Raw genomic sequence first — 25,306 nt, 5'->3', positions numbered from 1 at the left:
ATCTAGGGCAGCAAAGAGGAAACACAGGGGCTCCTTGTGCCCAGGACTCTAGGAGATTCATCCACAGCAACCTCATGTGTGTGTTACACAGGCGCCATGGCCACCTGGAAGCCCCAGCTGAGGGCAAGTGGTGGAAGATGAGTGACCCATCATGCTCCCTGGGATCTATGGAGGAGTGTGGCCACACTGGCTTTAGAGTGGGGTTTGTCCCTCAGGCAGGCCATGCTGTGGTCTGCGTGCATGTGCCCAGCTGCGTGTGCATGCAGGAGATAGTGGATGGTGGGCATGGTATGCTTGCCTCTGAGTCAGAAGCACAACCTCACTCACCTGACCTCCCTTGCTTGTCTTCCAGTTCCTTTCTTCCCTGTCCTCACTCTTACTTTTTTATGTTCTGGGGAGTGGAGAAGGTGCTCCTTTCCCAGGAGTCCAAGTGTGTGGGGGTGTGTTATGCTAATGTCATTGTATCCTCCATTGTCAGCTATCTGGGCAAGAACTGTTTCTTTTGAACCTGACACTTGCAAGTGCTGTTGGACAATTATCCTTGGCCCTGGCTGCATTCAGAGGAGGGAGTTGAATGTGGACTCCTGGCTGTGTGCATGTGCAGGCCCACCTAGCCCCTGGGCTTAGTCTAGTGCATGAGGCTGCGCTGTAGGACAGTGGCATGGGGGAGGGCCAGGGATATGTGCGTTGCATGAACCTCTGGTAGTGACTGGCCTAGGAGGCTAAGGATGGGCCACTGCTCATGCGTCCTTGAAGCCAGCCCCCACAATGTTACTGCTGCATCACACAGCAATCACAGAACAAGTGGCAGTCTCTTCTCACCTCCCAGCATGAAACAGCTCTGCCCTTCCCCTCACCACACCATCCTCTTTCTCTTCTCTGAAATGCTTCTTTCCCTAGAAAACAGAAAAAGTGGTCTATTTAGCACTCGCATGTAAATAACAATGTATGGTATTCTCTCTTAGAAGAGGGAAAGGAAGGGGTTCTTTTCTCTGTGTGCACGTTGAAGTACTGAGGACCCGTAAATGCTTTTGAGAGAGTCTTCTAATAGCCTGCACTGGCCTCGAACTCACACTGCACACACGTGCGCATGCACATGTGCACACACACAGATCAGGCTGACCCTGAACTTGTGGTGATCCTGCCTCATTCTTTCAAGTGCTGGAAAAGCAGGTGTGCACTGTCATCATACTTAGCTAATTTCTCTTTTTAAAAATAACATTTAGAGCTAGGTACCACACCTATTATTTTAGGATTGGAGCAACACTTGGGGGAAGGTTGGGGCACAAGGATTGAAAGTTTGACACCAACCTGCACTACATAGTGAGTTCAAGACCAGTCAAGGACTACATGGCAAGACCCTATCTCAGCAACCCCCCCTTTTTTTTCTTTATTTTATTTTATTTATTTATTTTGCAGAACCAGGGATTGAACTCAGGCCCTTGCACTTGCCAGGCAAGCACTTATTCTACTGAACCATCTCCCTGGCCCCACCCCCCCTTTTTAGTGAAGGTCTTGCTAAATTGCCCAGGCTAAACTGAAACATGCTATCCTACTGTTTAGTCTCCCAGATATGTGAGCCACCACACCTGGCAACAACAAAAATTTTAAAATATCAATATCATAGTTGTAATGTTATACTGTAACTGTAATGTACTGGTAGAAGAAACTGAATGAAGAGTACTTCCCATCTCCCAGTAGTGTTTTTTTGTTTTTGCTTTTTTTTTACAATTATGTGTGAATTTTTTCTCAGAATAAAAAGTTTAATTGTTTAAAAAGTTTAAAAATAATTGTCCTGATTTTAAATGTCCTATTTTATTTTATTTCATTTGTTTTATTTTTATATCGGGAATTGAACTCAGGACCTTGTGCTTGCCAGGTAGGTGCTATGCCACTGAGCCAGATCCCCGGCCCCTAAGTATCCTATTTTAGGGTGTGAGCTATAGTTTGGTGGTAGAACTCATCTGCAGTGTGCACAAAATCCTGGACTCAATCCCAGCACATAAAAATTTATTTTTCTATAAAGCATAAGGGAAGAAATTAAAGTTACTCACAACCCTACCACCTAAGATTTTAGTGTATCTTTTACATGCTTATAAAAGTGTTTCAGTTAATTAGCATCATAGTCTCTATCCTGATTCTTCATTTAATGTTATCTTGTAAGCATGTTCTCATGGAAACAATTCTTTTAAAAACATTATTATGATTTCATCATTTTCTATCTATGGATAGGCCATAATTTATATAATCAGTCTCATCCTTTTAAACATGTAGGATATTTTTCATTTTTTCTTGCTATCTCAGTTTATACCTTTCACCAACTCTATTCATTTCTTTGGGTTGGCTTCTTGGGAATAGAGTAGCATCTGTAAGATATACAGTTTAAGTACAGCTTATAGGCAATAAGATTAATAGGTCACAGTGTGTTCAATTCAGTGAGTTTGAAAATTACAGAGAGCCCTGTAACTGCCCCTCAGAACATCTTCAATTCTGCACCAGGTTCCGACCTGCTCCCCCCAAACACAAACACCTGCACCTAATCTCTAAGTATCACGAGAAACCTGTGCAGACTTTTCCACGTTGTTCACTCCAGGACTTGAGGGAGTCTGTATCCCTGGAGGGTAGAGAGGCACATTTTTAAAGGGACAAAGGCTTTAGGACTAGGGCTGTTCCTGTAGCCTTCCAGACATCAGGCGTGACAGAGTACAGTGCCCTGAGCCAGCCAGACCACAGGCACAGTCTCCCCACCAACCCACTGGGTGCCTCTGGTTTGCCTGCATCTGCATTAGGACTAGTGGCTGTGAGGTGTGCATGCACAGGTGGGTGCTAGCTGGAAGAGGGGTGCTGCTGTGTGGATGGAAGGTGGATGTGGAGGAAGGGCCCTGACTTGGTAGTCTGTGGACTGCTCCCAGCTGACCTGCTTTCTTCCCCCCACCAGGCTATTCTTTGCTGGAGCCAGAGAAGGCCACCTTCCCAGTGTGCTGGCCATGATCCATGTGAAGCGCTGCACACCGATCCCAGCCCTGCTCTTTACGGTAAGGGCCTTCCTGCTGCTGCCCCCAGCCCAGTACCTCTCTTTTATACTCAGCTGGGACTTCACGCTCTCCACATACACCCTGCCACTCTTCTGGTTGGCCCCTACTTTTCCTGGCCCTTAGATAATCTGACAGATGGACTCATGGACTTTATTAATATTGAGGGATATCAGGAAAGATGCGAAATCCAAAATACCTGAAGCTGTCAGCCTGGCTCACTCTCATTCTCCCACCCTTTGGGGGAAGACTGAAGTGAATGCCCTCAGAAAGACACAGTGCCTCCCCTACCTTCCTGACGTCCATAACTACAGGCAGGGCTGCAGCTCGGGGCCTCTGCTCCTGGCTGGTCCCTGAGCACCCTCACTCCTCTCCAATTTCTTGCCCCAGGACAGTGTGCCTGTCTTCTGAGACAGCAGAAATAAATCCAGCATTAAGGGTATCACAAATAAGAAATATCCTGAAGAGAGGAAGGCCAGTAAGGTAGAGAAAAAGAAATTTTCTCTGGGGATGCAATGGAGGCAAAATATCACTGAAGCAGAATCATTTGAGGAGAATTAAAGGAAAGAGCAAAGACTTGTGCCCAGTGAGTCCTTTGAGTTATTCTTATTTTCCTTCTGGGTCCTCAATAAAACATTTAAAATGGCTTTGGTCCACTGAAGAAGAGGTCAGAAATCAGGATAACAGGGCTGGGGGAGCCAAGGGCATTGTACACCACTGGAAAATATGAGAATGTTCAAGCCAGGCTGAAGGTCATCTTGATCCCTCTGTGGCGGTATCTACAGAAGGCTGTGTTCCCGTCGGACCACATGGCTTTTTTCAACTGAGCCTTCCATGGCTGGCTGTGGCAGGAGTCAGTCCTGTTCACCCACTAACATCTTCTCAATTTTTTCCACCATCAGATCTCACAGGAGAACTGACCCTTTGATTGGCCTTCACAGACTACCAGAGAGAACAGCATGACTTGCTCTGAGAGAGTCACAGAGATAACTTTGAAGTTGGAAAGTGACCTCTATCCAGAAAACCTCCCAGGGATGTTATGAGGGTTAAATGCATTCATATTTGCACAGGGCTAAGAATAGGACCTGGCTATGCAACTGTTGACATTTTTTTTAAAGAAAAGGAAGAAAAATTAATGAGATAACTCGGCTTGGGGAAAAGGATGAATGCAAAAACAAACCATTAATTTGAAGTTAATAATCTTCTCAAAGGGATTTTTTTTTTTTAACTTTCTGCAAAGCTTTATTCCAGAGGGGCTCAGTCCTTCTTGGCAGCTGCCTTCCTCACGGCAGCCAGCACGTTGCTCAGCTCCTTGTGCTTCCTCTTGGCGCTGATATGCATCCCCACCCTTTTCTTGATGAACTTGAGGGTGCACTTGTCCTTGGAGACCTTGAGCAGCTCCATGGCATGCCTCTTGTAGGGGGCAAAGCCGCACACCTCCCAGATCAGGTCTCATATGAACTTTGTGTGTTTGATGAGACGTCCGCCACAGCGGCTGTGCCTGGGTTTGCTCACGTTCTTAGTCACCTTGTGGCCCTTGTTGAGGCCCATGGCCATGGGATAGTGGAGGGCCATGGCTGCTCTTCTTTGATGGTTGCTGTGGTGGAAGGTTCTCAAAGGAATTTTTAAAAAGAAATTAGCTTTAGCCATAACTAAGGGAGACATATAAATGAGAACAGGATCCAGAGCCAGGTGACACCAGTGTTGCCTGGTCTAGGCATCCATCCTGAGTGGTTAGTCCTTTGCTGTATCCAGCTTAAATCCTTTGATTCAGCTTTAGCAATGAAAAAGAACATTGTAACTCCAACCAATGGAGGCGTGTTAGCGGCCTGGGTTCCTAGTGGTGATTATAAAGTCTTCTCCATGAGCTGTCCATTACACAATGGCATGGTTGCCTGGGTCAGGAACTGTCCCTGACCCTGGGAACCTGCTCCAAGAGTGCCTTTGTGATGACTGATGAGCCCCTGATTTCCCCAGTGCATCTCCACCCTGCTGATGCTGGTCACCAGCGACATGTACACACTTATCAACTACGTGGGCTTCATCAACTACCTCTTCTACGGGGTCACGGTTGCTGGACAGATAGTCCTTCGCTGGAAGAAGCCTGACATTCCTCGCCCCATCAAGGTGAGGGAACCTCTCTGGGGATCCGGTACGCCTTTATTTGAATCTAGCTGAGTTGATCATGGCACAAGGGCCATGTGCGAAGGGGCAGCCATTTCCTTTATCCCATGGAGAAAGGGCCAGGGTAAATGTCAGCAGGGGAATAAGTAGGTGAAAGGTTCCTTTTGAAACAGCATTCAGGGGCTGGAGAGCTGGCTCAGTGGAATAAGCACTTCCCTGGCAAGCGCAAGGGCCTGAGTTCAATCCCCAGTTCCGCAAAAAAAAAAAAGGAAAAGAAAAAGAAACAGCATTCCACTGATTCCCTCCACGCCCAGTCTTCAACTCCAGCTGCCTTATCAGGCTCTCTTGTCTCTCCAGTGTTGTCCTCATGTTCTTCCAGATAGATGGATGTCTCTCATCTGCCTATATTTAGGTTCTAACTACCTGCGATGTGGTGGCAGCCCACAGTCCCAGCTTGGGAGGTTAATGCAATTGGATCATTTAAGCCCAGATTGACCCCAGCCTGGACAGCAAAGTGATACATTGTCTCATAAACAACAAGTATATTCTAACCATTTTCTAAATAGGCCTCAAGTACGTCCTCTTTTTTGAAGCTTTCCAGCTCTCTACAGAACTTTTTCTCTTTTCTTCCTTTCTTCCTTCTTTTTTCTCTTTTTTCTTTTTTTCTTTCTTCCTTTCTTTTTTTCCTTTATTCCTTCTTAATGTTTTTGGAACCCTGTTGAAGATCAAACCCATAGCTTCACACACACTAGGCAAGCACTGTACCACTGAGTACAGCCTCCCTTTTTAAACACCTATGACCCTACATACACTACTGTGCTTCGTGAACTTAAGGATTGCTACAAAAATAGTATGTTATGATGGGAACTGATGGGATTGTTCACAATAAGCTATGTAGACTGCTGAGTTCTTCTGCAAAACAGAAGAATGATATAGGCCAGAACATTCCTAGAAATAGAGACTTGAAACTACTAGAAGATTCTTGCAGCTGACAAATCAAGGGCTCTCCAGACTTCTTAGATCTCCACTATTATTTTCACTTCTACTTTCTTCCACTTGGAAAACCTGAGAGAGTTGGACATGGTGGTGGCATATCTATAGTCCTGACCTGGGGAGGCTGAGGCAGGAGGATCTCAAGTTCAAGTCCAGCCTGGATAACTTAGCAATTTAGCAAGGCTTACATCAAAAATTGAAAAGAAAAAAAAAACTATTGAAAGCCCTGGGTTTACTCCCCAGTACCAAAATAGCCAGCTGGGGCATTGTGCCATATGCTTGTAGTCCCAACACTCTAGGAGACTAAGGCAAGAATATTGCAAATTTGACCTCAGCTGGAGCAACTACCAAGATCCTATCTCAAAGTTGAAAAAATAATTATTATTACATAGGTTTGATTTGCAATGAATAAGAATGCATTCATCATCCTTTTTACTTACCCTTCCCCCCTCCTCTCTTCTACTTCCCCATCCCTAGATTCTGTTCCCATCTCAATAAAGTCTACCTTCCCAAAATTTTAAGAGGACTAGGGATGTAGTTCATGGCACAGCACTTACCCAGCATGCACAAGGCTCAGGGTTCAAGCCCCAGTGCTAAAAAAGAAAGAAAATTCAAAAAGAAAAGAGGAAGAGAAAAAAACTGTGAGGCAAGATGAAGAACCTCAGCTCCCCTCTGAAAGGAGTGGAAGGAGGAGAAGGCAGCCCCTAGAGCCCAGGAGAGGGTGTCTAGGGACCCCCATATGTGGCCAGGAGGGTCAGGAAAGCCCATGAAGTTGGTGCTGCTTTCTGGAATAAAGTCAGAACCCAGCCTGCTTTAGGCCATGCTAGCTTTCCTAATTTCTTGGCTCTTGGGATGTTTATCTCTTCAAGTTGCTTGAGAGAAACGATTAGGGCTGATGCTAGTGAGAAAGATGGGTATTTGCCATTGTGTTCCCAAGTGAAGGCCCTGCCTAAAAATGGATGAGAACCAGACCCAGGTCATTTCTTGCCTGCCTTTTGGCCTAGGGCTTCATCAAGGATATCTTAAATCCTCTGTCCTCATGGCTTCTCTGGCTGCCATAGGTACTAGAGGGGCCGGGGAGATAGCTCAGTAGAATAAGCACTTGCCTGGCAGGCGCAAGGGCCTGAGTTCAATCCCTGGTTCCACAAAAAAAAAAAAAAAAAAAAAAAAAGGTACTAGGTATAGATGCTGAGGCCTCATCTGACACCCTCCCCCTCCCCCCGGGGAAGGATGGCATGAGCAACGAGAAGCATTTCCTCCCCGGTGTCTGTCTTCCTCCTGTCCCACTGCCCAAGTTTACCAGCGTTCACTGACACTTCACCTGCCTCATCAGAGCCCAGGGTGTGGGATACAGCTGAGTGAAGCTTAGCCTTCAAGGCAGCCTTGTAGTTGGGACGGTGGGAGCCACACACAGCTCACAGTGCATCTGCTCCACAGATCAACTTGCTGTTCCCCATCATCTACTTGCTGTTCTGGGCCTTCTTGCTGATCTTCAGCCTGTGGTCAGAGCCGGTGGTATGCGGCATTGGCCTAGCCATCATGCTGACAGGAGTGCCTGTCTATTTCCTGGGTGTTTATTGGCAAAACAAGCCCAAGGGCTTCAATGACTTCATTGGTGAGTTAATGAAGGCTGTGGATGTCCAGGCCTCTGGGGCTGGCATGGGGTGGCCTGGAGGGGCCCCACCAGGGTCAGGATCAGGAGCCCCACCTACACACACCTTAGTCCTCAAGGCACTGAAAAAGTAAGCAGGGCAGGAATGGTGCTGCCTTCCCAGAGACTACTGGGAAGAGAACAGTTCATGTTTCCACACAGACCTTAGATCTGCAAGCACAGGCAGCCACCAGCCATCCCCAGGAGCTGCCCTGAGTCCAGGAATTGACCAATGGACACTGAGAAAGGGGATGCTGGAGCCTTGGTGAGCAAAGGACTGTCAGCAAAAGATGCCTGAGACAGACATGGTTGCTGTCTCCCAGAGAGGGATCTCAAATAGCCTGGGCTGCTCTGCCGAGAGGGAACCTGGGGCAGAAGAGCTAGTTAAGCTTATGGCTACTTAATGAACCCAGCAGGACAGTGGCACTAACCTGCTTTCTGTGTGGTCTTCTTCCACAGAGTTGCTAACCTTGGTGAGCCAGAAGATGTGTGTGGTCGTGTACCCAATGGAGAAGGGGGACTCGGAGATATCAGGGCTGGGAGAGGATGTGGTAGAGCAGCGGCAGTCCTTCTGCCAGCCAGCACCCGCCAAGGATCAAGACTCAGAGGAGCAGCTACAGGCCTGAGGACTGCCCATCCCTCAGCTAGTTACGCCCTCCTTCCTCCCTTTCCTGCCCTGCCTCCCTGTCTGGGACCCCAACACACATGCAGCACAGCTGGAACTGGACCTGGGTGAGGGGGTGAACAGATCTAAACAAATGTCCTGACATCTCTACCCAAAGAAGCAGCCCTCTCCTCAGGGCCAAGCCCCCTCACAAGGACTGCCCTCCCTCTGAGCATTAGAGGGCAGTGGAGATGCCAAGGCTGCCCTGCAGCGCCTTCCAGGCCTCACCCTCAGTGCCTCTTAGGGAGCTGAGCTCAATACTGCCTTTCCTCCCCATTCCTGGGCCCAAAAGAGCCTTGGTTCAGAGAGAAGAGGCAGTCACCATGAGCTGGTTGGGGAAGACAGACTGAGGAGTCTATCACTGGAGGTCAGTGGAGAGACTTAGACCTTCTTTCTTGACCACGACCCAAAACCGGAAGGGATGCTCCCCCTGTGCTCTTCCCCAACCATGCCACTGTCCCTCCATCACCAGCTGTCTTGGGCTCCCTGTTGGAGAAAGGCTCCTTTCAGGACACCTCCTCCCCACTGAGCTAAGGCCCACAAGGAGGGGGAATGGAGGGGAGCGGGGAGGTGATGACAGCCCCAGTCCTGAGCCAGGCCTGCCCCTGCCCCCTGCATTCTGCCCCCGACACATGGTGCCAAAGCTTCCCAAAACAGAAAGCTGCCTTTTTTCTTTCAGTGTAGTGGCTATTGCTCTCCCTCCTAAAGACAACACCACTCTGCCCCTCCTCCTGCCCCACCCCATGGGAAGGGGCAATGGTCCTCTTATCCTACAGCTGTACCCCCACACCCACATGGAACCAGAACTGCCACCCCATCCCATCAGGTCCTTTCCTCCTTTCTGGACCTTGGCTCAGGGACCAGATGTGAAGGATCCCCAAGCCCTTCAGGCCTGAAACCAGAGCCAATCCAGCCTTAAGTCACCTTCCAGCCAAGAACTGGACCTAAAAATACTCCCTGATTTCTAATCCTCAGGACAGGCATGGTATTAAATGCCTTCCCTGGGTGGAAGGGTGCTTTCCTGTCCTCAGAGCTGTCTGGTCCACAGCCCATATGGTTGTCTGGGAGAGCATTTTCGGAAGGCCTGGGCCTCTCCCTGCTACCCCTCACATAACCCCTCCCTCCTTATAGCCTCACTACTCACATCTTGGATCAGATGGGAGGGCAGTGGCAGAATGGTGTCCACTTTGAAAATAAGAGACTCAGAAAATAAGAGACCTCAGACAAGCATCCTCTCTGTGGTATGTGGGCTTTTGATCTTTGGCATTTGCCCAGGCTGTGCAGCCTCGCCAGCCAAACCCGCCGTGCTGACACAGGCCCCATTTATCCCAAAGCATGACCCCCTACACACTCCATCTACTTAAACTGGAACACCCAGGGAGCCCCTCCTGGCCCAGATAGCGTCTCCCAGCTTTCCACCCGGCTCTCCTGACCCCTTGTTGGTAAGATGCTGGGTTTGGACTGAGTTACAGACCCTCCAAGTAGACACCAGCTGGCTGGAGTGGGCCCTGGAGGACCAGGGGACCATCTTCCTCTTTCCTTTCTTCTCATTCCTCCAGCCTCTTCCCCTCTTTCAGTTATTTTTGTTTTTGTAAAGCAGATGCCTTACTTTTTGGATAAATATTTTCGAAGCTGTTATTTCTATTTCTTTTGGAATTTTTTTTAATGGAAGATTGTTTTGGGGAGTGGAATTAGATTCTTGACAATCTTGTCATAAAGTTCGTTTAGGTTTTAGAATTTTGTTCATTTGTTTTGTGGAGGTCTTGTTTTTCTTTAAATATAATAAAATTTTAAGTGGAAATGAAATCAGTAGTCTTCATAATTAAAGGACCTGAAATTGAGTCACTGACATTTACCTTACTCAAGTACCTGCTTGCCACGCACCTTCCAGAATGGGATTCCAAAAATCTTGTGATCTCTGCCTTCAGGCTGACCCAGGGACTAGGCCTGTACGTTCAAACAATTACTTCACATTCTTTCTATGGGGTCCTAGGGTGTTGTTAAGTTCCTACTCTGTACCATCCAAGAACCTGCAAATCAACTGAGAAAAAGAACCAACCACAGGTCAGATATAAGGGCAAACGCCTATAATCCCAGCCCTCAAGAGGCTGAAGCAAGAGGATTGCCATGAGTTCAAGGCCAGCCTGGACTACAAGGCGAGTTCAAGGCCAGCCTGAAATGCACAGTGAGACCTTTTCTCAAACAAACAAATAAAAAAAAAGGGGGGGGGGAGAGAAAGGGAGAGGACGAGACAGCTCCTGCCTAGCATGTCTGAAGCCCTGGGTTCCACCCCTAGTACTACAAAAGAAGAATTCCTCATTATCATCATTACTCAAAATGGGCAGCACAGGCTGAGCCCTGAGGTCAAGGTGGGTCAAGGTAGGGGAAGGTGTCCCTTCTTGCACTAAGTCAAATGTGAAAGGAAACGGTGGGCTGCTTCCATAGTGAGACTTAGCTTTGCTGGGAACAGGGGCATGTGCCTAGGCTCCCAGAACTGAGGAGACTGAAGCAGGAGTATTTCAATTCTAAAGCCAGCCTGTGCTAAGTAGCAAGACCCCTCTCTGAAAATAAGAGACTCAGCGTTTGAGGAACTTGAAGGGAGGTGAGGCAGGCTCATTCAGCAGCACAGAACATCTGACCAGACAGGATCCCTGAACTAGGACTAAGGCCAAACAGAAAGCATGAAGGTAGCTGCACGCCTCCTGATGTTTTGGGTTAACTGTCAGAGGCAGCTTTTGTCCCTTCCTTTCTGGGCAGCCCTGCTGTTCTCTTCTGGGGCAGGGGCAGCATCAGTCTGGGGCCAGCACTGCTGCAGGGCTATGGGAGGTGGCACCAATGAAACATGGCCCTTCACCAGCTTGCCTAGCCAAAGCCTAGTCCCTCCACTCCTACTATGCAGCTGGCCACTTGCCATCCCTAAAGCCCTGAGCTGGAAGCCAGACACAAATCATATGTGTGTAAGTTATCTACCTCATCAGTGTAGGGGGGAAGAGGGAGACAGAGACAGAGACAGACTGAGACTATGAATGGGAGACTGAGAGCTAACCCAAAACAGCTCTGCTCTAACTTAAGGTGTCCCTGAAGGGCAGAGGCCCAGCTGCTGCAGGAAGCTGTCCGGGAGACTCTGCCACCTTTTGGAGCCCAATGCACTCACTCTCCCTGGCCTGGCAGTCTCCTCTGTGTTGTCACCTTCTGTCAGGCCCTGCCCTCTCTAATGTCTTCTTACTGCACAGAGACTCTTGTCCTTGATGGGCTCCCCTCTTTCTCTAAAGTGACACTTGCTAATCTCAACCTGGCCAGAGGGTCAAATGTAGGTCTCCACTTGGGCAACAGCAGGAGCCATTCCCCTGTTGTAACCCCATCAGTCACTTTAGTGCTAGGCATTTCTGCTGCTCTGACCTTTGGGAACCTTTTGAAAGTCACTAAAGTCATAGGTGTTCATGCATTCATTAATACAGTCACACAATAAATCTTTTTTTTTTTTTTTCCTGGCTTTGCTATATGATGTAGGAACAGAAAATTTATTCCTGAATTTTCCTACTCAGACCAGATTTCAAATATTTTCTGTCCCCATAAAAATATTAAAGCCAGGCATGGTAGTTCACACCTATAATCACAGCAGTAGAGAGGCTGAGGCAGGAGGATCACCTCAAGTTTAAGGTCTCCTGTGCTATCTACCAGTAGAGAGTTCAAGGCCAACTTGGACTACATAGTGAGACCCTGTCTCAAAAAGATCTAAAAGTATTAATTAGGGCCAGGCATGGTGGCACACACTTATAATCCCAGCACAGGGGAGGCTGAGACAAGAGGATTGCCATTGACATGGGTTTGAAACCAGCCTGGACCACAAAGTGAGTTCAAAGTCAGCCTGAACTGCACAACAAAACCCTGTCTCAAAAAGAAAAAATAAAATTCAGATATGCAATCCACCTGTCCTTAATCATAATTCAGGAAATATGATCACTTTACTTGGAGGAATCCAACAGAAGTACGTGACTCTATTCTCAAAGACCAAATAGGCTGTAGGGAAAGAGAAGCAAAGATGCATGTGTCGCAAAGGTATGTGCTTTGTGGCCTCTCAGATCACCCTTGCCAGCTCCCTGTGTGCCTGCCTGGCTCCCCCAGCCAGGCTGGTCCCCACAGAAACCCCAGAGCATGTGCAGTGCTTAGCACCTATGCGCTCAGAAATATTTATCAACTGAAGACATCCTACAAAAGAGAAACACAAATAAAATAGCAACGAAAGGTTAGAAGAAGAAAGGAGACTTCATGTTCCCTGAAACCAGTTGCTGTACTTACATTATCTTATTCAAAGTTTAATTAAGCAACTCTAGGAAGGAGACATAACTCCTGCCCTCTTACAGGTAAGACTGAGCAGCTCACCCAAGGTCATTGAGCTGCTAAGTGACAGAAGCCAGATTGGAGCCCAGTTCTCTCTGACACGTCTCTGCCAGGCTCAGCCACCTCCCTCTAGGGAAGCCTTGGTAGAGGCAGGTCACAAACCACAGAGAAAATCGAACAAGTGGTGAGGATGGTGGCACAAAGAAAAGGATCCTGTTGACTGGGGAAGGCTTCTTTTCCCTATGCAGCAAAAATCTCCAACACTGGCTGCACCGCCCTCCCAGCTCCTTTCCCTCCTGCCCAGAGTCCACTTCACTGCCCTCATGTCTACAGCCCAGCTGCCCCCACCAAGCCCTCAGTTACAGGAAAACACTGATGTCAGTGTGCGCAGGTAGCGTCAGCCATCCAGGGAGGCCAGGGCCCAGATCACTTATCTCACTGTGGCTCAAGCCTTCTCATTTCCTGATGGTTTTATTTACACACCTCCCTACTCCCTCCAGCACCCAATTCTCTGCTACTGATGCGGACTGCCCCCTCCCCATGGTAGTCCACTGGGAGCAAAAGAGTTCTCTGAGTCACACCATAACCCCTGCGCCACCACCTCAGCCCTGAGCCATGCCTCGAGCCCACAGCCCTTCCTGACATCAACAGGCACCCTCGGGTGACCTTGGACACCTCAGCCTCTCGGCCTTGTCTTCCCTGTTGATAAAGCAGCGATAAAAATACTATCTGCCATGCCTTCTTTCCTATTTAATGCTCAGCCAGATGGTCAGCATGCAGAGTAAACGTTAGGATGACTGAAAAACAAGAGTTATCTGAAAACACCTAACATTAACCTTACTTCAAAATCATAGAGGGAGGGGACAGTATTTCTTCTCAAGACAAGGCCATAGCACTAGCCCTCCCAGTTTACCCACCCTGCCCATAACTGGATTGTGAGCCCCCATCCTGGCCCTGTTTCCCTTTCTTCCCAGTGCTCAAGTCTGAGCCTGTGCCAGGATTGACAGAAGTGTTCTCTGCTGTCCGTCTTACGCAGAACAGCCCCTTGTCCCAATTTTTAGCCAATATTGCCACCTCGTGGTCAAGAGGGGCACTGTTGCCAAAATAAGGAATGGCCTTGGTTATTATTTGAAATGGTACCAAGATCTGCAACACAAGAAATCTCACCAACTGCATCCTGAGATCTGTCTCCAGGGCCTGCAGACCTCCCCACACTGGCTCAAGAGTTCTGAGCATATCTGGCCATACTTCGAGCTGCCATGCACAGAGCACCTGCAGCAGGTGAGGGAGTAGAAGGAGGGGAAGGAGGACACTACTGAGACAGTAACTTGCTTGACTTGTAAGCAAGTTACATTTGCATCTTTTACTTTTGTGTCCAATGTCACACGGATCCTATCAATAGTTGCCCCACTGGGGCACAATCACAGAGACTCAACCCCACCCCACCTGACGTAAAAACATCCAATGCTCCACAGAGCACTCAAAGCATCTCCTCCTAGTAGAAGGGCCAGTGACGCATTTCTATGTATCTTTCTTTTCCCTGGACCTACACCTTATGAAGACAAAATTCAACAGGTAACAGCAGAGCTACAGCAGGTACTGCTGACTGAAGGGAGGGAGTAGGGGTTCCCAAAGAAAAAGAAAAGGAAAATTGGAAGGGGGGCAGCACAAGGCCAAGAAGTACAGAGAAGGAGCCATGGGCTTCTCCTAGGGACCCTGAAACAGAGCCCCAGGAAGAAGTGATGACAAAAGAGAAAGCTCAAACCTACAAGAGGAAGTAGACCCAAGACAGGCTCTGGAGGTCAGAGAACAGCCATGCAAAAGGAAAGACAGCAAACCGAGCTGCAGCGAGCTCCTGAGCCTGCACCCCAGGGCACAGGAAGTGGGGGGCAGTCTTGAGCCCAGAGTGGGGGGGGGCAGCCTGAGTCTTGCAGAGTGGGGTAGCTGGAAGAGAGAGCTGCTGGAGCAATCAGAGTACAGCTGAGCCCAAGTCCTGACCAGGAGGCCCAGCTATTCCCAGGCAGGGAATGTGTTAGTGTCTGGGCTACTCACAGCCCCTGTGCAAAATGCTACCAAAGGCATGCTCTGCACCAGGGCACAGGTGCCCCGCATGTCTGTTTCCTAAACCCCTCCAGCAACACCTCTGGCTCGCACCCAGGAGAATGCCTTAGGGGTGGGGACACACACACACACACACACACACACACACACACACACACACAAACTGGCTGCCCCTGGGGTAGGTGGAGCCCAGCACTGGGGACCTGGGTTGAAGGCATGTTAAGGGCGGAGTTCAGACAAAGTGGGGTCGGCACTGAGAAGGCTGTCTATTCACTCTCACTTGGCACCTCATTCTGCACAGAACTTTTTGGAAATTGGAGGGAGGAGGACATTTAGAGTAAGGTGTTGTGCTGTGAGGATTTGGGGTCCCCTGAGATTTTCAGGGAGGGGAAGACATTCTCCACAGTCAACTCCTGGGCATCTCCAGAACTCTGGCTTGGACGCCACAGAGAGCACCCCAACTGCTAAATAGGGCTAGGCCCCCCTTCTCAAAGGCCTGCATCCCTCCCTCTAGGGTGTGCCCTGCCCCTCCCTGAGTCACCCCAGGGAGAGAGAGGGGGAAAAAAGGGAAGAGAGGCACTGACTACAGAGGAAGGAAAGGGAGCACAGCAGAAGAGGGAGGAGAGAAGCCACACGGGAGTGGGTGACAAAGAAGAGCAGAGAGGGCAGATCTAGGGCAGATCTAGGGCAGGGGAGACCGAGGGAGGGCAGGCTGGGCATCCAAGGGGCGCCCCAAGAGCAGGGCCCAGGGGCGGGGAGCGAAAGGGGCGGGCCGGCCATGTCCCACGGGACCTACTATGAGTGTGAGTCCAGGGGTGGCCAGCCGCCACTTGAGTTCTCCGGGGCCCGAGCAGGGCCTGGGGAGCTGGGGGACATGTGTGAGCATGAGGCCTCCATCGACCTTTCTGCCTACATCGAGTCTGGGGAGGAGCAGCTGCTCTCCGACCTCTTTGCCATGAAGCCAACCCCTGAGGCCCGGAGTCTCAAGGCCCCCGGAACCCCTGCCTTCCCTCATTATCTGCAGCCTGACCCAAGGCCCTTCGCCTACCCCACACACACCTTCGGCCCAGACAGGAAGGCACTGGGGCCTGGCATCTACAGCAGTCCAGGGAGCTACGACCCCAGAGCTGTGGCTGTGAAGGAGGAGCCCCGGGGGCCAGAGGGCAGCCGCGGTGCCAGCCGAGGCAGCTACAACCCCCTGCAGTACCAGGTGGCACACTGTGGGCAGACGGCCATGCACCTGCCCCCAACCCTGGCAGCACCCGGCCAGCCCCTTCGCGTCCTCAAGGTAAGATCAAGTCAGTTCGCTCTGCACCAGGTGCTGGAGTGAGGCTGGTGTGGAGGGGGACTCTGAGGTCCTCTTATACTGACAAGTCTGGCTCTGGTGTTGCTCTGTGAAACTGACCCTCCCAGGTCCTCTATGCTCATTGCCTACCATGAGCCACCCCTCCCTCTGTGAATGTCCACCCTGAATGTCACCATGTCCCAGAGGCCCTGTGGCAAGCTGACCCTACCAGCTTCCCTGCTGCCCACTATGTCCTCCTCTTGTCACTTGCTTCTGGAAGAAGAGATGCCTGCTGATTGTAGAACAGGAGATCTGCCACAGATGGCAGAGGGAAAGTGTCCTTGCATGAAGGACCCTTGATGACTGCCTTGACCTGGGTGATGGGTGCTGTCCTGCGGTCCCAAGTGCCTGGCTTCTGGGACTCCCGCCCAACCTCCATTCTGCCTCCAGCTGGGCCTTTACCTCTGTCCCTCTGTGCCTTCCCCTCCAGGCACCTCTGACCACTTCTGGGCCCTGCAGTCCCCTTCTCAAGGCACCCTCCCCAGCTGGCCCCTCACACAAAGGGAAGAAGGCAGTGAATAAAGACAGCCTTGAGTACCGGCTGCGGCGGGAACGCAACAACATTGCTGTGCGAAAGAGCCGGGACAAGGCCAAGCGGCGCATTCTGGAGACACAGCAGAAGGTGCTGGAATACATGGCTGAGAATGAGCGTCTGCGCAGCCGCGTGGAGCAGCTCACCCAGGAGCTGGATACCCTCCGCAACCTCTTCCGTCAGATCCCTGAGGCCGCTAACCTCATCAAGGGCGTTGGGGGCTGCAGCTGAGCCTGGCTGATGGACTGTGGGCCCCAGGCCCCTAGCCTGACCCTGGAGATCCCCACCTCCTCGGGCCCTAGAGCCCCTCAGACAAGCCTGAGACAGACTATGGATGAGGGTGGGTGGCTTGGTGGTTAGAGAGGGCAGGATCCAAAAGATTCTGTGGCTGAATAAATTGCACTGTGATTTGGTGCTGGGACTGTGTGCTGGTCTAGGTTGTGGGATTTAGGCATGTGTGTGCGTGTGGCAGGGGGGAGAAAACACCTTGGGGACCAGATGAATATGTGGGAATATGCATTTACAGCCCATAACCTCCCCCCAACATACCACACAGCCAGGCCCCGTGTGTCACTCTGCTCTCTCCTCCTCACACACACTCTGTCCTTGCTAGCTAAGATACTCCCCTTGCCTCTTACCCCCACAGGACCCGAGACAGCCTCTGAATATCCTCCTGAGAGTCTGTCCTTTTAGGGCAATCCGAGTACCCACTCCAGGCTGTTCTCTCACCATAGAGTATAGGTCTGAGAGCTCCTGGCTCAGTTGTCTCTGTGAAAATTCCTGTTTTGCATTTTTTCTTTTGAAACAAGGTCTCCCTGTATATTACAGCTGTCTTTGAACTTACTTTATAGGGCAGGCTGGCCTCAAACTCAGGCGATTAGTCAGGTGTGGTGGCACATGCCTGTAATCCCAGCACTCAGGAGGCTGAGGCAGGAGGACCACTGTTAGTTCGGGCTTGCCTGGGTTACAAAAATGAACTCGAGCCAGCCTAAACTGTATAGTAAAACCCTGTCTCAAAAAGACCAAAAAAACCCAAACCTCAGGCAATCCTCCTGCCTCAACCTCTACCTTACAGGCCTTTGTCATCACAGCTGGCTACCTCTGCCATATTTACAGTCCCTCAAGCCTGGACCTAGCAATGTCTCTTCTTCCCAGATCCACAACCCCAGTCTACTAGACTAACCCACACACACACCTTTGCTCCCAACCACCTACTCCAAACTTTACTCTTCAGCCCGTCAGGCTCTTATTCCCTAAAATTTGAGATTCTGAGTGCTTGGAGAAGAATCAGTTGGGAAAGATCCTGAGCCTGACTTGTATGTGAGAACTTGGTTAAAAAGGAGGAGGACAGTGTGAAATGCCACACTAAGAGCATTTTCTATTTCATAGAACGTCAGCCTAGGAAGCAAAAGAGTACAATAACTAAGAGCTGCAGTCTGAGGCACCCTCTGCTATTCAATGACTTTGTGACCCAGCACCAGTTGCTTCTCCTTTCTGTGCCTCAGTTTCCTCCCCTGAAAAATGGGAGTGATTATAACACTCATCTTATAGTCATAGGAAAATCTATGCTGGGCAGGTGGTCAGCATGGGTATTTATGATTCCCATTTGCTTTAACTGGAACAACCTCAGAGATCTCACCTAAACTTCTCATTTTGCAGATGAGGAAACTGAGGCCTCAGGCAAGGCAGGGGCTTACTCAGAATCACTGACTGTTTAAAGGCAGAATCAAAATTAGCTCCATAAAATCACAGATCTCAAGAGGTGTTGGCAGAGACCTCAAGAGCTCTTCTGGTGAGTTCTACCCTCAGACAAGCAAGATAGTGGCAGCCACAGCTTATAGATAAAAGTGGTGAGGGCCAGAGGTGAGCAGAGGCGTCGCTGAAGCTCCCTCAGTGGCTTTGTGGCCTCAGCACCTGGTACCAAGTCTGTCTGTGCACGTGACTTCCCTCAAGGATACAGGGCGCAGGTGGAACAGGGAGCCACACTTCTGAGGTGAGCCTCAGTTGACTGACAGGTCAGACTCGGGACATAACAGGGATCCAGCTCCTCCTCAGCCCTGCTGGAAAGCCTAAGTTGAACATTAAGCAATTACTTTGAAAGGGAGTGAGACTGTTTGTTAGTTTGTTCGTTTGTTTGAGGCAAGGTCTTGCTATGTACCCCAGGCTGATCTCAAACTCACTTTTGTAGCCCAGGTGAGCCTCAGACTCACAGTGATCCTCCTGCCTCAGCTTCCTGTGTCCTGGGATTCCAGGAGTATGCACCATGCACAGCTGGGAGACTTGTATCTAGATCATCCCAGTTCTCTCTCTCTCTCTCTCTCTCTCTCTCTCTCTCTCTCTCTCTCTCTCCCTTCTCCTCCCCTCTACCCCCACCCCCAAGTCCTATGTACCAGATCTTCCTTAGGTAGGACTCAGTCCCTGCCCAGCTTCTGTCTCCCTTCTCAGGCACCAGGTCTCCTACTTTTGTGTCCTAAAGCCCCTGCCCCAGATCTTGTTTGAGCAAAGAGATCCAAAGTTTGGAAATCTGGTGCAAGGACTGACAGGAGCAGTCTGAGTTTGGGTGGAGAGACATCTCAGGGGCGCCTGGGAGAATCCTCTCACCTTCTCTTTGGCCTAGGGTGATGCATTGCATAAGGGGGTTTGTACAGAACTCGGTGAGTGACTCAACCTCCGGATTTCCTCCTCTTGGCTCGACCACTGTCCCCTGACTTCTTGTCAAGGTACTGGATGGTGGGACCTGGGTTGCTTCAGCATTGACCCCCCAGCTTCTTTCCCATAGCTCAAAACCGTGTCTCCTCCCAGCCATCCCACCCACCTGCACCTCCTGGGGCACAAATCTGCAGAGCCGCATCCCCACTTCCCCTGCAAGATCTCTGCAACAACTTTGCAGAGATCAGCAGAGGGCAGAGGACAGCAGTGCCTCCCACCCCGCCCTGCCCCACCACATCCCAGGAGTCAGGAGGCCCACCGCCCAGAGGGGCTTTCAGGCTCGCCTCTGCTGCTCTAGGCCAAAGCAATTAATTCAACAAGTCTTTGTTAAGCATCTTTTCTGTGAGTGAGACAAGTTCTCAACTGAATGAGTAGAAACAAGTGTACTTTTATGTCTTCTCTGGTCTCTCCAGCTTTCCCATTACCCCTTCTCACCCTATTCCACTTCCTGACACAGCTCCCGCACTGCCCCACTCCAATAGCTTTCCCTAGGTCCTGTTCTTCCTCACCTTTATTTCAGCACTCAGGAGGCTGAGACAGGAGGATTGCCATGACTTCAAGGCCAGCCTGGACTACATAATGAGTTTGAGCTGCGTAACAAGACCTTGCCTCAAAAGTAAATAAATGATACAGTATTCTATCCCATTCTTACTGGGAAAGCTATTTAGCTGGAGAGTTAACAAAGGCCTTTCAGAGGAAGTGACGTTTAAGTTAAAAGCTAAAAATTCTCAGGAAGGAGGCAGATGCACTGTTGGGGGGAAGAGCAAGCAGAAGGAACTACAAGTGCAAAAGGTGTCCGGTGAGCAAGGGGAAGAAGCTAAGTGTGGTTGCTGAATGGGAAAAGACCAGAGAGGAAGGAGAAAGGCCTCTGTGGCTGCAGAAAGGAGTTGCAAATGACTTGTATGTGTGCTCCCTCTGCCCAGGACTGACCTCAAGAAGCTAGGGCAGGTGGAGAGCAGGCTCATCTTTGCCCCTGAACTGGCTTCCTGGATCTGTCCTGGGGAAACAAGATGACAGAAAAGAGCTCAGGCAAGGACAGCAGCCAGACTCCTGTCTGGAGGAAGGATCCAGGACTAGGGGCTGGGAACCTTTGAAAACCAGCAAATCAAGGCCCTCAACAGTATATTTGAAATCCTATTGCTTTAGAAAACAGTGAGGCCCACTCTTCTTTCCTGACCATAACTGGAGACCAGGTGCCAGCCTTGAGCTGAGACAAGATCTCCTCCCAGGAAAGTTGCAAGGAAGGGGGTAGTGGGGCTATGGCGCTGCGTGGAGAGGGAGGAAGCTGCCCAAGGTGAGTCTGCCAAGGTCAGTCAGCTGCCGCCAGCACAGCTTGTGAAAGCTTCAGCCCTCATGCACACCTCCCACCTCCCACCTCCCACCACGTTGCCACACACTCAGGCCCCTAGGGCCCCCATCCCAATGTTGCAAGATCCTGGTCAGGGCTGTGGGTGGAAGGGGGCCTCTTCACCTCTACCACCAGCCCAGCTCTAGGCCGGTGAGGGGACTCTGGGATGGAGGTGTGGGAGATGCCAGGGCTGAGGACCCTGCCTGCCTCTGTGAATTCTCACCAGCCCCCAGCAGACAGACACCTCCATCCTGGACACAGCCTGGGCTGATCAAGGTGAGAGTGATCTAACCTGCACAGGACTTCCGGTGGCCTCTGTCAGCTGCTCCCAGAAGTAGGCCTACCCTGGCCTCAGAAGACCTCAGTGGCCCATGACAAATCCTCCCCATGGGAAGAAAGGGTAGGTGTATTCAAAGGAAAGGCTGTAAACTGACTTCCCGGAGCAGTGAAAGAGCCCTTAGACCAGATAGCGAGAAAAGACTCTCCCACTTATATGGCTAGAGCCTTCCACTGCTCTTTCAGGATGAAGTGGGGCTCAGATGTAGAAGCAATCCCTGTGTGCAGCGGAGCCAGGCCCACACTCTGAAGCTAAGATTCACCCTGAAAACCCAAAGTGTCCACGCCCCGACACCCCCACACCTAGTGTCCTGTCACCATGGGCCAGGCCATCCAACCCTGCTGCAATTGGGACGGTTTGCAAAATGCTTGCTAGCTCCCCCTTTGTCACCATCTGAGGTTAGGACTGTACTTGGGAGATAAGCTTGGGCCCCACCCGCCAGTCCCACAGACTGCTGGTCTGCTGCAATCGGGATGGTTTGCAAAACCCCTGCCGACTCCAGCTCTGTCACCATCTGAGGTTAGGGCTGCACTCCAAGATAAAGACCAGCCCCGCCCACGGCCCAGCCTTCAAACATCACAGGCAGCCTGGCCCTAGGGGACAGAGCTTCTGGAAGCCCACCCACGTGGGTCAGGCCCGCTTCCCTTCACCCAGGGGCTCCTCTGGAGCCACATTCATTCATTCATTTGCTGAAAGGCAATTATTAAGTACCTAATCCACCCAGATGCTCTTCCTGTGGAAACTAAGGGGGGAACAAGGAAAATGGTCCCTGCCCCTGTGGAGTTCACAAATTAGTAATGAGAACAGACAAACACAAGGTACAAACCAATGTGTAATTCTACATTCTAGACATCCATTGCTGCATGGTGAAAGTAAAGGATGACTAGTGACAGACAGTAGCCACGGCATCTGCTTTATTTATTTATTTATTTAATGTATTTAGTACAGGATCTATAGGGTCTCACTACACTGATTGGACTAGAAGTGATCATCCTGTTTTCAGCCTCCCAAGTACTGGGATTACAGGCACTCATCACCACACCCAGTCTCAATGGCTGTCTCAGTGTACCCCAGGGGCGGGGCCAGCATGGCACCCCTGGGATCAAATCCCATTCCCTGCATCTGCCTAAGCAGTCACTTTAATCTGCTGAGCTAACTGGCTGGCCCTAGGCATCTGCTTTAAGTGGGGGCTAAGGCTGGGAGTAACTCCTTTGTGGGAGGAGCATATAAGCAGGTATCAAGAGGGAGTAGGAACTGCCTGGCAAAACTGAAATGTGTGCAGAAACCCCTAAGCAGGTTCTTCTCTTCATCCACAGAGGCTGAGGTAGAGGCTAAGCCAGGGGAGGAATGCCCAGGGTGAGGCAGAAGAGAGGCTGAGGTTAAGCTCCCTTAGGAGTCACCCTGAGGATCAGCAGAGGACTGACTTTCTGAGGGAAAAGGACATTCATTTTCTTTTCATGACAAAGGACAGAAATAGCAATGGCTACCAGTAGAGACAGGTTATAACAGGTGGAGCCTGTTCTTCTTATGGTTTTTATTTTCGCTGAGAAAGAAGAGGTAACAAAGGGGCCTGGCCCTAGCTCAGTTCTTTAAGTGGCTGCTTCCCCAAAGCTTTCAAGCTCAGGTGGCTGTGGTTCAATCCCCACAACTCAAGCCAGCCAAACCTGCCCTGAAGGCATTTGGAGCAAAAAAAAAAAAAAAAAAAAAGTAATAAGAAGAGGTAACAAAAGTGTCTGAGCCAGGCACCGTGGTACACACAGGGAGGCTGAGGCAGGAGGACTTCCAAGAGTCCAAGGCCAGCCTGGACTACATAGTGAGACTCAGTCTCAAAAAACCAAAAACAAAATATGAATAAAAGATTCTGAACTGCAGGAGAGGTTTGAAGGTATAAGACCCCACTGCTGAGACTTCTGACTTGAAAACAGTAATTGAAGTTGATGGACATTTTACCATGATGACAGTTTGTCCTCTGGGGTGATTTCTTCCACTGGTCCTTAGCTGCTCCAGAGCAAGTGTAGACAAAAGTTGGGTCCATCTGGAGTTGAGGATTAACCGGGGAGGTGGGGTGGGAAGTATGGACTGGGAGGGGTTGGGGACATTTAGGAGAGGGTTCCAAATCTGGAACTAAGGCAGAGGGATGGAGAGGGAAAGACAAGACAGAGCAGCTCCTCAGAGAACTTAGAAGAGCTGCAGTAAAACAACTTAGCAAATGAACCATGAGGAAAGGAGATCATATCAGATAAGGGGGGGTTGATTCAGTTATTTCGTAGATGCTGCAGTTTCTGCTGATGATAAGGCTCTGGCTCTGAGGTGGCCATGACTTGGCACAAGAATGCCAAGGAGGTTAGGGAAGAGGCTCAGTATGCTGGTGGAACGTGGTCCTGATGACACCACCTCAGCCACACCTGCTGTCCTCACCCGTCCCCTTACCTCCCAGGCCCTCATCCACCTCCTCTCTTTCCCCTTCGTTTTCTAGCTTCACATCGTCTTGTTCCCCTTTACCCCCAACTCTCTCCCTACTGTTCTTTTATCCACACTTATCCACCACCCCTCACCCCCTTTTCTCCTCACAGTGTCACTTGCCTCCCCTCTAGCACTCAAGAAGTGGCAGTACCTACTGGGTTAGGGCTGGTGTGGGTTCAAATCCTACTCTGCCATTTACCACCTCTGCACACTGCCTGATTCTACTGTGCCTCAGGTGTGAGATAATAATAAGCCCAGAGAGAATTCCATGAGTACAAAGCTCTTGGAGCAATGTAAGGGCAAAAAGGAGTACTTGATAAAATGGTGCTCATTCTCACTCTCCCCTCACTTCCTATTTATTTATAGTACCAGAGATTGAACCCAAGGCCTTCCTTTACACCAAAACACATCCCCAAGTCCTTTTTATTTTCTACTTAAAGACAAGGTCTCAGTGAATTGTTAAACTGCCCAGGCTGGGTTCAAATTTGCAATCCTCTTGCCTCAGGCTCCCAGAGTGCTGGGATTACAGGCATGTGCCACCACACCAGACATCTTTATCTTCATCTCACTTCCACTGTCCCTCTGCAGCTACTTAATACATCTTTAAAGAGGCAGAAGTAAATAAGACTTACCCTCCTCCCCTCGAGGGGGTACACTGTAATCCCAGCACTTAGGAGGCTGAGGCAGTAGGATCAAAAATTTTGAGTCCCAGTTTGGACAATTTAGCAAGACTGTCTCAAAATATATAATAACAACAATAAGGGCAGGGGATATAGTTTAGTGGTAGGTGGCCTGGATTCAATCCTCAGTACTACATCCCTACACACACATACCAAAACAACAACAAACTAGCCCTGGCCAGCAATCAAGTAGGGAAACAAACATACAAAGTCAGGATACCATAATAAATGTGAAAGGTTGGCAAGATAGCTCTGTGGAGGCAAGAGCAAAGACCTTAGGCAAGCACAGGGACCAGATTCCATCCCCTGGCACCACATGCCATGCTGGTCCCGCGCCCTAATCCCAGAGCTGGGAAGGTTGAAAACAGGAGGATCACTACAAGCCTGAGCTACGTAGTGTGATCCTGTACCAAATACATTAAAAAAAAAAAAAAAAAAAGAGCTCAACAATAAATGTGCAAAGATATGACAGAAATCCTATTTGAAAAGTCAAGCATATGCAGACTAATTCTGTCTATGGGAGCAAAAAAGAAGACTCAATGGTCAGATAACCTGGATATTGAAACATAAGGAAGAATTGGCAGCACAAAGGCAAGAAAGAAGGGTTTCCGGGAAGAAACACAGGTATTTCTCTCAGGTGGCTCCTCCATCTGCACAGTGCTAATGGCAGGCCCTGAACAAGTATGTGTTAGTTGACTGACACCTCCTGTGGGAGGCTGTTGTATTAGGCCTGTGAGGCTTAACACTGCTGCTTAGAGGCACGTGGGTGAGAGAAAAGAAGATGTTCTTGTGTTTTCCCTACCAGTGTGTGAAGCTCCACCCCCACACTTGAAGGTATCAACCCCAGCCCTCACAAGGGCGTGCCTTCTCTCAGCCTGGCCACAAGGGAGCAGCAAAGCATTAGAAGTGGCTGCCGGTCAGGGGCCATAAACCAGAGATCCAGGCAGCCCTAGGATCCAGCACACAAAACGTAACCCTCCTTTTCCCCAAGTCTGGAAGGAAAAAAGTTTCAGACACTTGGAGGAG

General features: G+C 50.0%; 2 protein-coding genes across 7 annotated transcripts in view; both read left to right on the top strand.

The window, feature by feature from the left end:
• Slc7a8 (solute carrier family 7 member 8) overlaps nucleotides 1–10,259 on the top strand; it is a 66,365-nt gene extending 56,106 nt beyond the window's left edge. For 4 of the 6 annotated variants that reach the window (XM_023706942.1, XM_023706941.1, XM_004646682.2 and 1 more), the window contains 4 exons: nucleotides 2,939–3,035; nucleotides 5,010–5,159; nucleotides 7,587–7,764; nucleotides 8,260–10,259. In XM_023706942.1, coding sequence (XP_023562710.1) covers nucleotides 2,939–3,035; nucleotides 5,010–5,159; nucleotides 7,587–7,764; nucleotides 8,260–8,426 — 592 coding nt within the window. In that variant the 3' untranslated portion in view covers nucleotides 8,427–10,259. Of the gene's footprint in view, nucleotides 1–91; nucleotides 847–2,938; nucleotides 3,036–5,009; nucleotides 5,160–7,586; nucleotides 7,765–8,259 lie in introns of those variants that run through there. The other 2 variants (XM_023706940.1, XM_023706939.1) reach the window with 2 other exon arrangements.
• A 5,385-nt stretch (nucleotides 10,260–15,644) lies between these two features.
• Cebpe (CCAAT/enhancer binding protein epsilon) lies at nucleotides 15,645–16,974 on the top strand. Its single transcript, XM_004646656.2, has 2 exons — nucleotides 15,645–16,154; nucleotides 16,642–16,974. The coding sequence occupies exons 1-2, from the start codon at nucleotides 15,645–15,647 to the stop codon at nucleotides 16,972–16,974; spliced, it is 843 nt and encodes a 280-aa protein (XP_004646713.1).
• Nucleotides 16,975–25,306: the final 8,332 nt, after the last annotated feature.

The sequence above is a fragment of the Octodon degus genome, unplaced genomic scaffold (assembly GCF_000260255.1).
Source record: "Octodon degus isolate 3935 unplaced genomic scaffold, OctDeg1.0 scaffold00276, whole genome shotgun sequence".
NCBI lineage: Eukaryota > Metazoa > Chordata > Mammalia > Rodentia > Octodontidae > Octodon > Octodon degus.
The sequence above is the reverse complement of the archived record's forward strand: the minus strand, read 5'-3'. Positions and strand labels throughout refer to the sequence as shown.